This window comes from Pseudophryne corroboree, chromosome 10, assembly GCF_028390025.1.
Source record: "Pseudophryne corroboree isolate aPseCor3 chromosome 10, aPseCor3.hap2, whole genome shotgun sequence".
Lineage (NCBI taxonomy): Eukaryota > Metazoa > Chordata > Amphibia > Anura > Myobatrachidae > Pseudophryne > Pseudophryne corroboree.
The window spans coordinates 45,543,306-45,559,748 of record NC_086453.1 but is presented as its reverse complement, the minus strand read 5'-3'; the positions used below and the strand labels follow the sequence as shown (position 1 = coordinate 45,559,748).

Below are 16,443 nucleotides of genomic sequence, written 5' to 3'. Positions count from 1 at the left end.
GTATTTAATTCAATTTAACACACTACATTTCAGAATCTATTACACTTAAAAACATCGGGTTAGTGCTGATAACTGATTACAACAATCTTGGGTAAATCCGCACATCCCGGTGAACCTGCTGGTCACATGATCGCAATAAACGTCATAGGGAATCAGGGCAGTGATTGGCTCTGATGGTCCGTGTGTCGGTATAAATTTTGGAGCTGGGAGGCAATCTGGTTAGCCTCAGAAGAAGCATTTGCGAAACGTGCGTCAGGCCTCCCTGCGCACAACGGCGTCCGCCATTAACTAAATGCCGGGGCAGTGAACTACACATTAAACACACTCCCGGAGGGGAGAGACCATTTAGACAGACAAATGTGTATGTAGATAGCAATGTGCAACATAGCAATTTAGACAGGCAAATGTGTATGTAGATAGCAGTGTGCAATGCAGCAATTCAGATAGATAAATGTGTATGTAGATAGCAATGTGCAATACAGCAATTTAGATAGACAAATGTGAATGTAGATAGCAACGTGCAATACAGCAATCTAGCAAGATAGCTATTTAGGTGGATATTGAGATATCACACCCCTCGAAGGGTGTACTCACACAGATATAAAGTGTGTCTAGACAGCTGTGCCAGTGATTTAATATACCAGTACTTCAGACTGATACTGAGACACCACACCCTTCGAAGAGTGCTATCACACAGACAGAAAGTATGTTTAAACAGACAGTTTAGCAAACAATATACTCATTCAGGTGGAATACGTCCTGAATATAATGCAATAACAGCAACCAATAGCTATCTATATTAACAAAAGCTCAGCTCACTAGAGACAGCAACGATACTAATTACTGAGCTATGATTATGATATATGATCTGTGCTGATAATAAAGGATAAACGTTATATAATTACATCTACTAATAGGAGCCGAGTTTATTGGAAATAGCAACAATACTGACCACTGAGCTACGGTCAGTGTGCATGACCTGTGTTGATAATAAAGGGTAAATGCTGTATAACCATATCTATTAACAGCAGCTGAGCTCATTTAAGACAGTAGCAATACTGATTACTGAGCTACGGTCAGAGTGTGTGTAACCCGTGTTGATAATAAAGGGTGAATGCAGTGTAATCATATTTATCAATAGGAGTCGAGTCCATTAGAGACAGTAACAATACTGACTAATGTCAGTGCTTATGATCTATGCTGATAATAAAGGACAATTAATAGTAGCCGATCTCTATAGACACAGCAACAATACTGACCACTGAGCTACGGCCAGAATGTGTGTGACTTGTGCTGATAATAAAAGATAGACGCTGTGTAATTGCATATATTGAAAGCTGTCTGTGCTGACAGGAATCAATCCTATTGGATTAATTACAACAGTAAAACACATGCGGGAGTCTATAAGTCACAACCAACCTATGTGATAGTACTGCAGATGAAGAATAGATACGTAAAACAGTAACATCCATTAGACTTGCAGTAATATAAGAATTCAATCAGTGTATAGAGAGACGGAATGACAGTGATTCTCACTATCTATTACTGTCAGCACACTATAGTATGAGATTTAATACGTGATACAAAATACAATCAGAGAAGAACATGCACTGCGTCTCATGTCCTTATAGCTGTTTGCATGAGAGGCACTCCTATTGAAACTGTTGCAGAATTGTAATACGTACAGCACTATATGAGTCATAGCAAGATCCCACAACCTGGTCACCAATGAAGGGAATAGATACAGTATAACAACATCAAGCCATAACTGTGTGTGCCAATAGAAGCTACATCTGTGAGAAACAGCCACACTATTGTAACTTTTTGAGCAACACATAAGCAACAATTAGACTGTGTCACCTCTTACTGACAATAAAGGACACACACTTTGGGAGATTATATTTGTAAATAAGTACTTGTGTAAAAGGGACCTAATCCCATTTAATTGATTACAATAAGGAGCAAATCTATGAGTCACAGTTAAACTGTTATGCAACATTGAATCCTTTCTGATTTTCTAGTGACACAAATAAAGAGACCGGTACTTTAGGGCTCTCTCTACGTGCAGATTGATTCTTTAGAGATCAGCACAGTGTTTATCCTACACATGGATTGAATGGCAGTCTATTCTACTACATACGACCTATAATAGCCACCCTGAAAATATAAGAGTAATAAACAATATATAAACATCCTTAAAAATCACATAATATGCCAGTAAAGGCAATAGAAAACAAGATATGAATTGCTAGCATTTGCATATTTGCTTATCAACACGAAATAAGATTTGAATCACTGCTGGAGATTACATAACGTCTACCTATAAATACGGAGAGACGTACAGTTATTTGTACACTATACAGGCATACGGAATTTATAGCCTAGCGGACGCCCTGTGTGCAGGAAGTCATATATTTTAAAGACTCTTTCTATCTTTTCATCTCTTTATATTTTACTTTATATTTCGCAACGGTTTTATTGATACAAATTAAAAGTTAATTTTTATAACTAGTAGTGTGCATCACAAAAAGGCAACTCTGTTCTCTTTCCTTTGTATACATATTACCCTATTTTGCCTGTGGTAGCACCCCCCAGTGAAGACAATTCACATGAACAAAATTTAAAAATTTAAGGGGGTCATTTAGAAGAAATAGAAACGACTTGTGCGACCTTTTCTCTTTGTGTTTAATTGACTACTATAATATGTAATATGAATTGGTATTGTTTTGTGGCTACACCCCTTCCCCATGAAGCCACGCCCCTAATTTTTTACGTGCGCCTGCGGCGCGCAGTGCCCCTGTTCTGCATACAGGGAGGCCGCCAATGCCCTCTTGTGCACACAGCGCTAAAATGTCTACTTACGGCACTGTCTGTGTGTAGGGCCGTAACTAGCGCTGCACAGGGTGTGTATGGGCAGAGAGTTCACATTCATAGGCTTACACGGATCTCCTGCAGCTCAGGGGCCCAAGAGGCCATGGTAACCCTCCGGCCCTGCATGTAAAGTATGGGAGGGCGCAAATTTATATTTTGCAGGAGGGCGCCGAACACCCTAGCACCGGCCCTGCAGGCAACTGCACAAATTCATCAGTAACCAAAATATACCAAGTCCAGAAGAAAAAAGTGAGCAACAACTTTTGAGCAATCTGTAGCTCCAACACTTACTTACACTGTGAGATGAGAACAGTGTGGTAACAAGAACTAATGTGGTAAAAAGAATGACACTTCAGGACCCCTAAAAGTACATATCCTTGTTGGTGCACCAATGTATTGTATGTAGCTCTGGCAAGTACAGTAGAAAATCACAGGTGTTGCACCACAACAGTGAACGGGGAAAGGGATACAAGTGTCAGAAATATGGCTTTGAAATGGCTTACCATGGCACGTACTATGTTGTTCAGTGCCTCCATGCAACTATAAATTGGTGCCCTATGCCACATATATAAAAACGTAACAATGCACACTGAAGGTTCAAAAAGGGGGTGTATTCTCACATGGAAGGGGTATGGCCACACATTAGTACCCCCAATTCAATTGCACCACAAAGTAGCACAATGTTATTCCCACTACACCGCACGTAGTGCCGCTGATTCACATTATACCATACTGTACTGTCCCTTATTCATGTTATATCACATAGTAGTGCCTCAAACAGAAATCCCTAAGTAGTACCCTTTATACACTATGCCCACAGTAGTGCCCCTTATACACAATGCCCACATTAGTGCCCATTATACGCAATACCCACAGTAGTGCCCCTTATACACATAATGCCCATAGTAGTATTGACCCTTATACACATAATTCCCACAGTAGTAGTGATTTAAGGTGTGAAGAGAGCAGAATGGGAAAAAGAAAGAGGAGGCATGAGAAGGTGAAAGTAAGAGGAACAATGAGTTGTGAATGTAACAAGGGAAAAGTGGGTGTTAGAAAATGGTGGAAGAAGGATGGAGTACAGATATGATAGATGGGGTACAGGGAGACAAAGAGAGGAGGGAGACAACCAAATACTGGATAGAGATACGGTGAGAGAGATACTGGGTAGAAAAAAAAGGTAGGGCAGCCAGATTCTGGGCAGAGAAATGGGAAAGCCACCGGATTCTGAGCAGGGAGTGGCAACCAGATCTTGGGCAGAGATAGGGGGGACACAGATGCTGGGCAGAGAGATGAAGGGGGTAGATGCTGGGCAGGGAAATAGGAAATCAACCATATCCTGGGCAGATAGAGGAGGGACACAGACAATGGCAGTGAAAAAGGGGGACAGGAGCTGGGCAGAGAAATGGGAAAGCACACAGATTCTGGGCAGAGATTAGGGTTGGCAACCAGATCCTTGGCAAAGAGAGGGAGTACATAGACACTGGGCAGAGATAGGAAAGGGGGCAGATGCTGGGCAGAGAAATGGGAAAGCAATCATATTCTAGGTAGAGATGGGAGGGTGGCAGCCAGATGCTGGGAAGAGAGAGGGGGCAGATGCTGCACAGAGAGATGGGGGGGGGGGACAAATGATGGACAGAGAGAGAGAGGGGGCAAGAAAAATACTGGACCCAGAATATAGAGAAACTGAATAAAACATATAGAAGACAATGTTAGAATAAGCATCTGCTCTAACCCCACCGTAAATCTCCTGTCCTTCTGCTTCCAGCACCTCTGTCTGTCATACAGATTGACTGTGGGAGTCTCAGCCAGCAGCACCTCATGTCACTGTACACAGTAGCAGTGTAGCAGAGCAGGGAGAGCGACTCTCCTGCCCACCATCTGCCTGCTTTGCAGACTCTGCTGAATGGTTTATGATGGCCCTGTTGCTTACAATTCCTTCTCAGTAAGGATCTAATATAAAATACCCTGGAGTACAGTATCTAGGGTTGACCAAATTGAGAAAGCCATATCCAGCAGAATGTGCACATCTTTGGACACACCAGGGCATCTCCTGTGCACAGAACAGACAACTGAACAACAACACCACCCTGTCCTTTTAAATCATCTACAGGTACTTTTTATTTCTGGGTTTCCCTGTTTGCTCATGTGAGGCTGCTCATTGATCATTTGCACTGACTCATAACTGAGGATACAGCAGGTACACATTAGCATCAAGATTCTCACTTTCTTCCTTCCATGGGTATTAGCATACATTAAATCACTCACCTGTTGTTCACTGTGTACTCACATACACTACAGGCAGCAGCATTGAAATTGTGTACATTACTCATATCTGTGATACTTGTACTGTCTCACTCTTCACTCCGATGGTTAGGAAACTGTGCACATTCAGGACCCATTTTGTGCATGTGCAGAATTGGTCCTGGGATCACATCGTAGAAATGAGAATGCCTCTGCCTGATTGATAGACAGAGGAAGTTGGGGGAAGTCCGGGTGCGGGGGCAGCTGGCATTGCAGGAAACAGGGTCGTGTTGCCCCCATTTTCTTTGAGTGGCAAGGCCAATTACTGTGTCGCAAGACACAGTTTCCTTGGCCTTGCAAGCCACCCTGTGATGGCAAGCCTGAGTAAGCTCATGCTTACTCAGCCTACTGTTGCAGATGAACTTCACGACTAATGGTTGCGATATTCATCCTGTACTGTGATCACATGTACTGTATCGCAATACTGCTATTGCAAATGCAGGAAGGAAGTGCTTTGCACCTCCTCCTGCATTTGCATTACAAACGATTGGATTTGCAATTTGCAAAGTTGCTGCAATTAGGCCCAGTATATACCTACTCCAAGCTCCCAATCACAGGAGAGCAGAGACTCGTAACAATGGCAAGGAAGAGAACCTAAACGCACAACTGCTGCGGACAACTAAACCCACATGTTGACTTTTCCAGTGAATCCAGGCTACTGCATATTATAGAGAACAGAAGTAGCAGTGTATAGAGGACATCGACATCCAGGCCCAGCAATTGCATGGACTAAGGGGGATACTGTTTCAGGCCCAGAGGTTCTGAGGTGCTGTGAGACTTCCATGACCCCAAAATACCCTCTACTCTCTCTAACCTCTCTAGGACTCTCACAATGGACTAACTCCTCTACTCACCAGGAGGGCCACTGCCTTGATCTAGTATTCACCAGACTATGCTCCATTTCTGAACTCACTAACACTCCTTTCCCTCTTTCAGATCACAACCTAATCACCTGCATGCTCTTCTCTAATACTTCAAACTCTGTGCCACTGACATCCTCCAATCCTCCTCAAACCTGCAAAAAATATTAATGCAATTAATCTTCAAGAATTTTCTACCTCACTGCAACAACAGCTTTCACCTATTTCTGCATTCACTTTTCCTGAGATGGCTGTATCACCCCTGAACGAGACTCTGGAAATAGCCCTTGACGAAGTGGCTCCATCTACCCATCACACTCCACGTAGGCCTAGATGTCAACTGTGGCACTCTAAAGTAACAAGACATCTACAAAAACTGTCACATAAAGTTGAATGCTAGTGGCATAAATCTCGTATTCCAAGTGACTTCCTTACATATAAGACTGTCTACCATTTTTATCATAATGCTCTGGACACTGACAAACAAACATATTTCCAAACTCTCATCTCTGCTCAAGCCTCTAACCCCAAATTACTTTTTAATACATTTAAATCATTTCTCAACCCTCCTTTAACTAACCCGCCAGCCACTATCAAGATCTTGCTTCCTACTTCAAGGACAAGATTGACAAGATCCAAGATGAAATGGAATGCTCTTCCTCATCCAGTGATCTACTCAATTCATTACCTGAACCCCCTGGCACTTTCTCTTCATTTGATCCCACAAATGAAGATGAAGTATTAACACTCTTCTCATCCTGCTACTCTACTACCTCTCCTCTTGATCCTATACCCTCACAAATAAGTAAATCTCTGTCTCCTGTGCTCATCCCAACCTTAACTAACATCTGTTATCACTCTCTCTCTACTGGTATCTTTACTTCACTGTTCAAGCATGCAGTGATTACTCCCATTCTGAAAAAACATAATTCTGACCCTAACTCTCTCTCAAACTACCGTCCCATCTTTCAGCTCCCATGTCTCTCCAAGCTACTTGAGAAACTTACCTACACTTGCCACACATGCTTTCTTAACTCATACAACTTATTGGACCCACATCAATTAGGATTTCACTCCCAACACTCCACACAGACAGCACTGACTAAAGTAGTGAATGATCTGGTCACTGCGAAGTCTAAAGGTTACTCACTACTCATTCTTCTAGATCTCTCTGCTGCTTTTGACACTGCTTTTGACACTGTTGACCACTCTCTTCTCATACAAACACTGCAGCCCCTAGGTCTTCAGGAGTCAGACCTCTCTTGGTTCCTATCCTACCTATCTGTTCGATCTTTCAGTGTCCGTTTCTCTGAATCCATCTCCTCTTTGCTACCTCTTTCGGTTGGAGTACCACATGGCTCAATCTTAGGTCCTCTGCTTTTCTTAATCTATACCTCATCTCTTGGGAAACTAATCAGTTCTTTTGGATTTCAGTATCATCTGTACACAGATGATGCTCAAATCTACATATCCTCCCCTGATTTGTCTATCTGTATTGGATCGGGGCACTGAATTCCTCTCTACCATTTCATCTTGGATGTAATCTCGCCACCTCAAACTTAATATTTCCAAAACAGAGTTAATTATATTTCCACCGGCCAATAACAGTTACCAACCTGATATTTCTATCACTGTTGAGAACTCTACAATCAACCCTACCCCACAAGCTTGCTGCCTAGGTGTCATACTTGACTCAGAACTGTCCTTTGCTCCCCACATTCAATCTGTCTCAAAATCATGTTACATGCATCTAAGAAACATATCCAAAATACAATCATACCATACACAAGATGCTGCTAAATCCCTAATCCATGCTCTCATAATCTCCAGAACCGATCACATTACCTTCATAGCTTTTCTGTCCAATGATATCCCCACAGTACAGTACACACATATCCCCCACATATTTTCTTTCTTCACACTCCCGTCCTCCTGACCCTGGTTCATCACTGCTGTGATGTGATATCATGCAGCCCACCAAGAACCTTTGCAATCTGTTGGACAACTATGCAATAAACAGCACCTATCCTTGTGTATTAATGTCTATTTCCCCATAGATTTTAAGCTTGCGAGCAGGGCCCTCCTACCTCTATGGCTGTTTGTTTTTACCAAGTTTTGTCTTATAATTGTGTCCAGTTGTAAAGCACAATGGAATTTGCTGCGCTATATAAGAAACTGTTAATAAATAAATAAATAAATAAATAAATAAATAATAAAAATTACCCAGTGGTAGCCAATGGGAGTGGGTAGGGTATCATCAGTGTGTCGGTGTTGCATGGGAACAATATAATGAGAAGATTAGATGACAGTCTGTCCATCTGTTACTTAAACTCCCCTGTTTACCCCTTTGCTGCGGTGCCCTGCATATTGCACAGCGCGTTTGTGCAACCCAGCATGATGGCATCATGTGTGGTACAGTGCTTCACCTGGGATGGAAGAGCATGATTATTTCACAGAATGCACTGCACCGCTAGCTTTCCACCTGAGAGATATTGAACTGTGCCTGCAAAAAGATGACCATGTTCAAAAAGGTGAGACAAACCTCACTATGCTTGCCCAAACCACGGCCTGCAACAGTGATTGCAAATTGTATGACATCGCAATGGTCTTTGAAGTCTTTTTGGATTTTGGGGCATGCTCGATGAGTTGATGTGTGTTTGATGTTGCATCACTGGTGGAGTTGTCACAGCCTGTGTTCAATCTGCACCCTCCTCAATATAATCATAATAATAATTTTATTTATATGCACTCTTTCTTCGAGAGGACTCAAGGAACTTAACAAAATTAACATAATAGAGTACAGAAACAATGTAGTACAGAAAAGCTTTTCATAAAATACAGAGGGCATGGAGATATTAAAGGGACAATATGGATTGGCTTCAGTAAACAGGAAAGTCTTGAGTCTGTTTTTGAGGGTTTCTTGAGTTGGAGCCTCTAGAACTGTTTGGGGAAGAGAGATCCATAGAGTCAGAGCCTCATGGCTAAAAGCTCGAACCCAGACGAATTACAGGACATTCTAATTACTGCTAAAAGCCCTTCATCTACAGATCGTAATAATTGAGCAAGGCAGTATGGGATCAAGAGCTGCTTCAGGTATGTAACTTGTGCACTTGTCATGTAGTGCTTTGAAAGCCTGTAAAATAAATCTTGAAGATGATTCGCTACCTTACAGGTAGCTAGTGGAGGGAGTAGAGAAGAATTTTATGTGGCTGGAATGGGGATGGTTGATTAATAGCCTAGCAGCTGTGTTTTGTACCAGCTGTAAGCAGTGCAATTATTTTGCTGGGTGAACAAATGTAGAGGGCATTGCAGTATTCTAATTAAGATGATACAAATGCATGTATGACTTTTGTCAGATCTTCAGGGGGAATTAAGTCCTTGATTCTGGCTATTTTTCTCAGATTAAAGAATGAGAATTTGATTGTGGCTGATATCAGGGGCCAAATGTAATAGAGTGAGAGTTTCAGAAAGTGAGAGATTTGGTAAGGCTTTGCAGTTTTTTTCAAAAGTGGCAATCATTTGCACAGCATGATCAACCTGGTTTTGCAGTGTAAATGATTGGCACTTTAAAAAAAAACCCTGAAAAACCTTACCAAATCTCTCACTTTCTGAAACTCTCACTCTATTACATTTGGCTCCTGAGGTTTAAGTGTCAAGCCACCAACCAGGACAATGCCAAGATTCTGCACATGATCAGTGGTTTGAAATTCTGATTCCCCAAGTGTAAGTCCAATTGGCTGGCTATGCTGCAGTCTTGTCCTTTAATGCTGCAGTCTTCTCCTTTATCATAAGGACCTCTATTTTATCAGGATTTAGTTGCAGCCAAGTGGCACTTATCCACTCCTAGATTTAAGCTAGATAGCCATTTAGGGTTGATATTGGATTCTCAGTACATGGAGCAATGGACAGGTACAGTTGTGTATCATCTGCATGGCAGTGGTAGACCAGGCCATGGCATCTGATTATATCACCCAGTGTTAGCATGTATACGGCAAAAAGCATGGGGGATAGTATAGAACCTTATGGAACACCACGTGGTAGTGGCACTGGTGATAAGTGTACTCCAGAAAAAAACTCTCTGTAACCTGCCAGTGAGAAATTATATGAACCAGCGAAGGACTGTGCCGTCCAGTCCAGGTACATTTTTTTAGATGCTCAATCAGAATCCCATGGTCCATGGTATCAAATGCTGCAAAGAAATCCAGAAGAATTAAGATTGAACAATCACCTCTGTCTCTTGCCATGGGAAGATCAATTAACACACTAACCAGGGCTGTTTCAGTGCTGTGTCTTCCCCTGAATCTTGATTGTAATGGATCATACTGTAAATATCATGGATTGTCAGGCAGGTTTCCAGTTAATTTGCAACAACTTTCTCAATAACCTTTCCTAGAAAGTTGGTCATGCAGTTGGGATCTAACTTAGTTTTTTTTAAGAGGTCTAACAATTGCTGCCTTCAAGGGTTCAGGAGGACTTCCTGTCTACAGAGAGCATTGACCTATTTTTGCAAATACAGGGACTATTATGTGCATACACCCTATTAGAAGATTGGCTGAGGCCGGGTACAGATCACAGGTGTTGGGACGCAACATTCAGGCAATTTCAGCAATGTCTTTTGCATCCATTGGGTCAAAACTGGTCCATGATAACAGGTGGCTTAGATTGTCCGGCTTGGTAATTTGGCACTCCTTTGATGGCACTGTGGAGATTCCACCCTGGATGGCAGATACTTTATCTGAAAATAAGTTCTTGCATCTTACCTTAGAGAATGGATTATCAGGCTGCAGGAATGCTGGCTTGCAAAGCATCTTCAATGTATGGAAAAAGTGAACTGGCCTACTGTTTTCTGCTGTGATCTCATGTGCCAAAAACTCTTAATTTCCTATGGGTGATTGTGTATTAATATTCTTAATAATGTTTTATTAGTTTTTCCTATCCTCTACCAGGTTTTCTTCCTGCATGTCTTTCAAGTCTACGCCCCCTCTTTTTGAGATCATTAAAACTGTAGGGAGCTTGTCGATGTGGTTTGCGAGAATGTATATGCATAGTGGCAATAAAATTTATCAGTGGTGTCTCTTGTTTTACTCAGTTAAGCGGGGAATGCTTAAACTAATACAGATGTAGTCACACTCATTAATATAGTGATGCATATGGTTTGAGCACCAACACAGCTGCAATTGCAGTAGTGTACATCTCTGAATCAGGTCTCCTACCATCACTAAATACCAATTTACATTGTATAGTGATTACTCCCCAATTTGTATCTATCTACAGTATCTATCTATCTATCTATCTATCTATCTATCTATCTACCTTGCTGACTTTGAGGCAGCCAGAATAGCACAGAGGGAGTGTGACATGGCATAAGTGGGGGGTGTAGGGTTGTGATGGCATGATTGCATCATAGTGATTCTGCCTCCCGAATTACAAAGCAGTGATTACCAGCATTATACAGTGGTGGTAAAAAGACTCAGTTCAGCATGAAACTTGTCATAGGCCAACACAACTTCTAACTTCACTCTGGAATGAGTGAAGTGGGAAGATGGAGCGTGGCTCCATCTTTATCTACAGATCTGTCTTCATACACCATTCCCTTTTTAATTAATTTGTCACAAAATGCTTAGCATGGCTAAGACGATCCACCACTAGTAGTGATTGGATGGATTCCCAATTTTTTTTTTGGTGCAAACAATTTTGTATAAAGTAGCAGATTAAAGTATCAGATCTTAAGAAAAACCACAAAGCATTGCAAAGTCGCAAATTCCATTGCATGGCTAATTTGGCCAAATGGCTTAAATGGGGAAAGGTGTATGTGAAAACATGTGTATCTCTCTCTCTATCTATCTATCTATCTATCTATCTATCTATCTATCTATCTATCTATCTATCTGTCTGTCTGTCTGTCTGTCTGTCTGTCTGTCTGTCTGTCTGTCTATCTATCTATCATACTGGCATTATTTTGACACATGTATTGTGGTCTAATATATAAAAGTACTCCTCATGATCCACCACAGACTTTCTCCAGATATCCTGATATTTGTTATAGTATGTATTGCAAATAACAAATCACCTAGAAATGTTAACAGTTGTACAATGTGAATTGTTTGAAGGTTTTTCCAGCTGGGTTCCAATGTATCAGTAACCGGACTATACTGTAGATGCATGAGCAGTAGCGGTTTACAGCTATGCGATGTGAGCTATTGGCAGTTCATTTAACATACCAACAGCTTTATACTAAAATATAGGGCTGGATGTAATGAAGGCCGAATTGGCTGGTGGTGCAGGTTCCCGGCTGAATTTAGAAAAAAAATTTAAGCGCCAATCATGTACAAGTCAAAACCATGCATTGTACATGATTGTTGCTTTAAAAAAAGTGTATGTTCAGCCAGGCACCAGCACCTCCGGCCAACTCAGACTTTATTACATCTGGCACATAATGTTATGTCACAAATGCATATGTTATATAACTGCTGGCAGGATTGCTCTCACTTACTGTACTGTAATTTATGTTTGCTATTTTTTAACATCAATTTGTCATTTATGTATGTTGTGTTAGTTCCAAAAGCAGTAGCAGTTTTTCATCTCATAATTTGCTGTATGTTAGTAATCTAGTTATAGTTGTTGTATCGGGAGGCAATCAATTGACCGCTGGATGGGATTGGTCAGAGTCCCAACCCCCGGCTGGTTTTCCCACTTGGGTTTTGGTCCTCACCACCACCCTTTGGGGAATAGAACCCTGTGGTGATCGAAGGTTGCAATCGGTCCCAAAGCAAGGCAAGCGCAGCGAGCCCACGAGGGGACATGCTGCACTCACCGCCGGGATCCAGACCGCCGGATCTCATACTGATCCCATTGTATCCCATCCTATTTTTTTAATTAACTCACTCATTCACTGAGCTGCTGTCATCTGTCTGATACAGTTTTTGAGGTGATTATGTAATCATGTGACTCTGTGCATATCATGTTCCATTATTATTATTATTATTATTATTATTTTAGTTAACTTTTATTTACATTAATGAGTTAAATAGCAAAATATAAATAAAGTAGCATTCCTAAGTTATTTTTCTGCATCGTAGTTTTTAAGTTACATATAGAATGCACTGAGTAATAATATCGCTCTTTCTGCCCAAACTGCTTTCATTTTAGGTTTGGAATTCAATTCACCAGGACGTTCAATGTTACGGACAGTGAAGGCTATAACTGGATTTACAAAACCGCCATATTTGTCCGCTCATTTTTCGAAATCTTTCGGATCCTGTCTAATATCTTCTACAGCATCACATTTGTTTTGGGAATTACAGGGAACGGCTTAGTTATCTGGATTGCTGGATACAAGATGAAGAAAGCCAGCGCTGTATGGTTCCTCCATCTGGCCATAGCTGATTTCATATGTTGTGCATCTCTTCCTTTTAAATTTGGAGAATGGGCTTTGTATATAGATAATTATGTTTTCAACACATTATGCAAAATCAGTACCGGTGTACTGTATATTACCATGTGTGCTAGTGTCAATTTTCTGTCCGCCATGAGTATTGATCGCTGTGCATCGATAATGTGGCCGCTTTGGTCTAAGATTCATAGAACACCAAACCGTGTCCGCACAATTTCGGTACAAATTTGGGTTTTGAGTCTAATGTTAAGTGTTCCTCATGTGGCATTAAATGTTGCCTATATTGATATTTCTGAGTGTATAGGAAAATGTGCTTTAACAACAGCTCATGGAAAGATGATGAAAATCATCAGATTTGTCACAATGTTTTTGCTTCCTTTCACCATTATTCTGTTGTGTTATGGTGTCATCCTTTCTAAACTTAAAAATGTTAAAAGACCAAAAAAATCTCAGCGATCGTACAGGATTATCATTGCAGTTCTGACGTGTTTCTTTATCTGCTGGTTTCCATATTACACTTGGCCATTAGTACCAACAAATTACATACCATTGCACATAGATAATACAATAAATATTATGTGTGTCTGTATGGCTTATTTCAACAGTTGCATTAATCCCATCCTCTATGTCTTCATAGGCCAGGACTTTAAAGAGTCTTTTATAAAATCAATACCTTCCAGGCTGGAAAGTGCTCTAAATAAGATCTCTACTTAAGGGCCCTACACACATAGCGACCTGCCACTGAGCTGCCTGATGACCGATACAGCAGACGGGCGACCCGGCGGCGGTGGGGAGGTGATGGGCGGAGTGAAGTTTCTTTACTCCCCCCGTCACCTGGCTCCATAGCAATGCATGCTAATATGGACAAGATTGTCCATATTGGTTTGCATGTTTAAACGAGCTGGCACCAGCGATGAATGAGCGCTGGGCCGCGCATCGTTCATCGCTGGTGCCTACACACTGAAAGATATAATTGGTACCTCGTTCATTAATGAACGAGATTGTTCATATGTTTCACTGGTATTGACCAGTGTGTAGGGCTCTTTAGACTTCAGAAGAAAGAGAATCACACTGAAGATGTTCCCACTAGGCATTTTTAAACTATGTCCATCAAATTTAATGATCTCCAATCAGAAGTATAAATTAACCTGAAACTAATAGATATCTAATTATAGTATACAAAAAAAAGAACAAAAAGAAAATATACAAGTAATAAGTAAAGCAATTTATTTAGGTTATACTGCAAGAGGATAAGAACTGTACAAACCAGTAAATTAAAGTCTACTGAAGGAGGAAAATCCCTGAATTTGTAAAGACAAAACACAATGAGATAACTGTTACATTGGATATCTGAAACATATTATCATTGTTTTTAATTGTTGACACAATTTAAGTTGAACTATATACACATTTTCTATAATTACATTTTTACTATTATGATTATAAGATCAAGCTCAATAGTTATGATGCAAAGTATACTAGACATATTAGCTGATTCAGTTGCACACATGTCCACTTTGCCAAAGGATCTTGCAAGTTTTTGCATTGCACACGCTCCATAGCCAAGTGTAAGAAACTTTCAGCAACTACAGGAATAACAGAGTTTTCAGAGTCACAGGCACCTCAGTGGCTAATTCACTTGCAGCAGACTGTGTGTAACGTTCCGTCACATAGGCTGAGGGATATATTTACTAAAGCTTCTCAAAATGAAAAGTGGTGATGTTGCCCATTGCAACCAATCAGATTCTGTCTATAATTTTCTAGAATGCAATAGACAGAGTTGTGATGCAACATCAACACTTTTCATTTTTAGAAGCTTCAGTAATTATACCTCTAAGTGTTCTGAGGGCATGTAGCCGGAATGGCAGGCAAATCAGACAGATCTCTTGCACCAAGGATAGGACTGGTGCAATGCTGGCTAACAGTGATGTATGCTAGTTTCATAAGCAGATGACTAGGGGAAGTCCTTCCAGCTCTTAACATAGGTGGAAATCTGCATTTATTTACAAAGATGTAATTTGCAGCCAACTTGCACATGACCCTGTATCAGCTGCATATTCTTCTACTTGTCAGACTTTAACATAATTATACTATTCATGTTTTACTAGTTGACATAATGAACAATGCAATGTATACAAGCTTATTATTATAATGTTTCACTTGAAAACATTATGTACGTAAACTCAATTTGATATATTATACAAATGGGTTTTAGCTCATCTAATGAAATATGTCCGAAAAATATTTTTAATGATATAACATCTACTGTATATTATAGGCAAGCTGTTGGGGGAATTCACTAATCACCAAAATATTTTCGTAAGAAAAAAATTTCTTTTACTGCAGTTTTTTGACCAGTGTTTTTTTTGAGGGGGGGGAGGGGGGCAATTCAATTACAGCCCTTTGTTTTTTCTCTCCCAAAAAATGTCCTAATTTTGGTCAAAAACACATATATTAGATCTGGGATTAGTTCCGAACACATGTGTTTTCAGGGTCTCTGTTGCAAAAACAGGGCACTTTTCCAGTCACCCCCTGAAAAAACAGATAAGTTTCGGCATCAGGCTACTTTTGGAGGATCAACTAGCCCATGGTAAATAACCATGGGCAATTGAATCACCTCCATTGTCTGTCTGCGCAAGGCAAGTAGAGACCCGGGGAGAGATCCCTTCCCTATCCCCTGTCTGCACTCACTGGATACCTGACAGGACACAGCCCTCCCCACCCCCCAAACCTAACACCAAAATATCCCAAACCAGGCATGTCACACTGCACCCCCACCATAGGAGAACACCTCAAACATCCCATGCAGCTCTCCTGTACTGCAAGCATAGTATGTGAAGCCAGAAGACCCATGCTACTGCTCATGCAGTTCGAGTTGAAGCTATGCACCTTTTACAAAGCATCCCACCCAGAAGTCAGTACCCCAGCACACAACCCCTGCAGAGTTTACACATATAGAGACTACTCAAATTCTTTCCCACTGGAGAGCCCACAAATCAGCAACTCTCACCTCCA

The 16,443-nt window shown here is 40.9% G+C and overlaps 1 protein-coding gene across 1 annotated transcript; it reads left to right on the top strand.

The window, feature by feature from the left end:
- The first annotated feature begins 3,930 nt into the window (after window positions 1-3,930).
- Window positions 3,931-14,142, top strand: LOC134965176 (C3a anaphylatoxin chemotactic receptor-like). The gene is made up of 2 exons (XM_063941692.1): window positions 3,931-4,022; window positions 13,185-14,142. The coding sequence occupies exons 1-2, from the start codon at window positions 3,931-3,933 to the stop codon at window positions 14,140-14,142; spliced, it is 1,050 nt and encodes a 349-aa protein (XP_063797762.1).
- Window positions 14,143-16,443: the final 2,301 nt, after the last annotated feature.

What these genes read in the sequence shown, in the direction of transcription:
- LOC134965176 (XM_063941692.1), top strand. Translation starts at nt 3,931, where the DNA reads ATGGTGGAAGAAGGATGGAGTACAGATATGATAGATGGGGTACAGGGA. An exon ending in AAATACTGGATAGAGATACG is followed by an intron (nt 4,023 to 13,184) that starts GTGAGAGAGATA and finishes CTTTCATTTTAG; the next exon opens with GTTTGGAATTCAATTCACCA.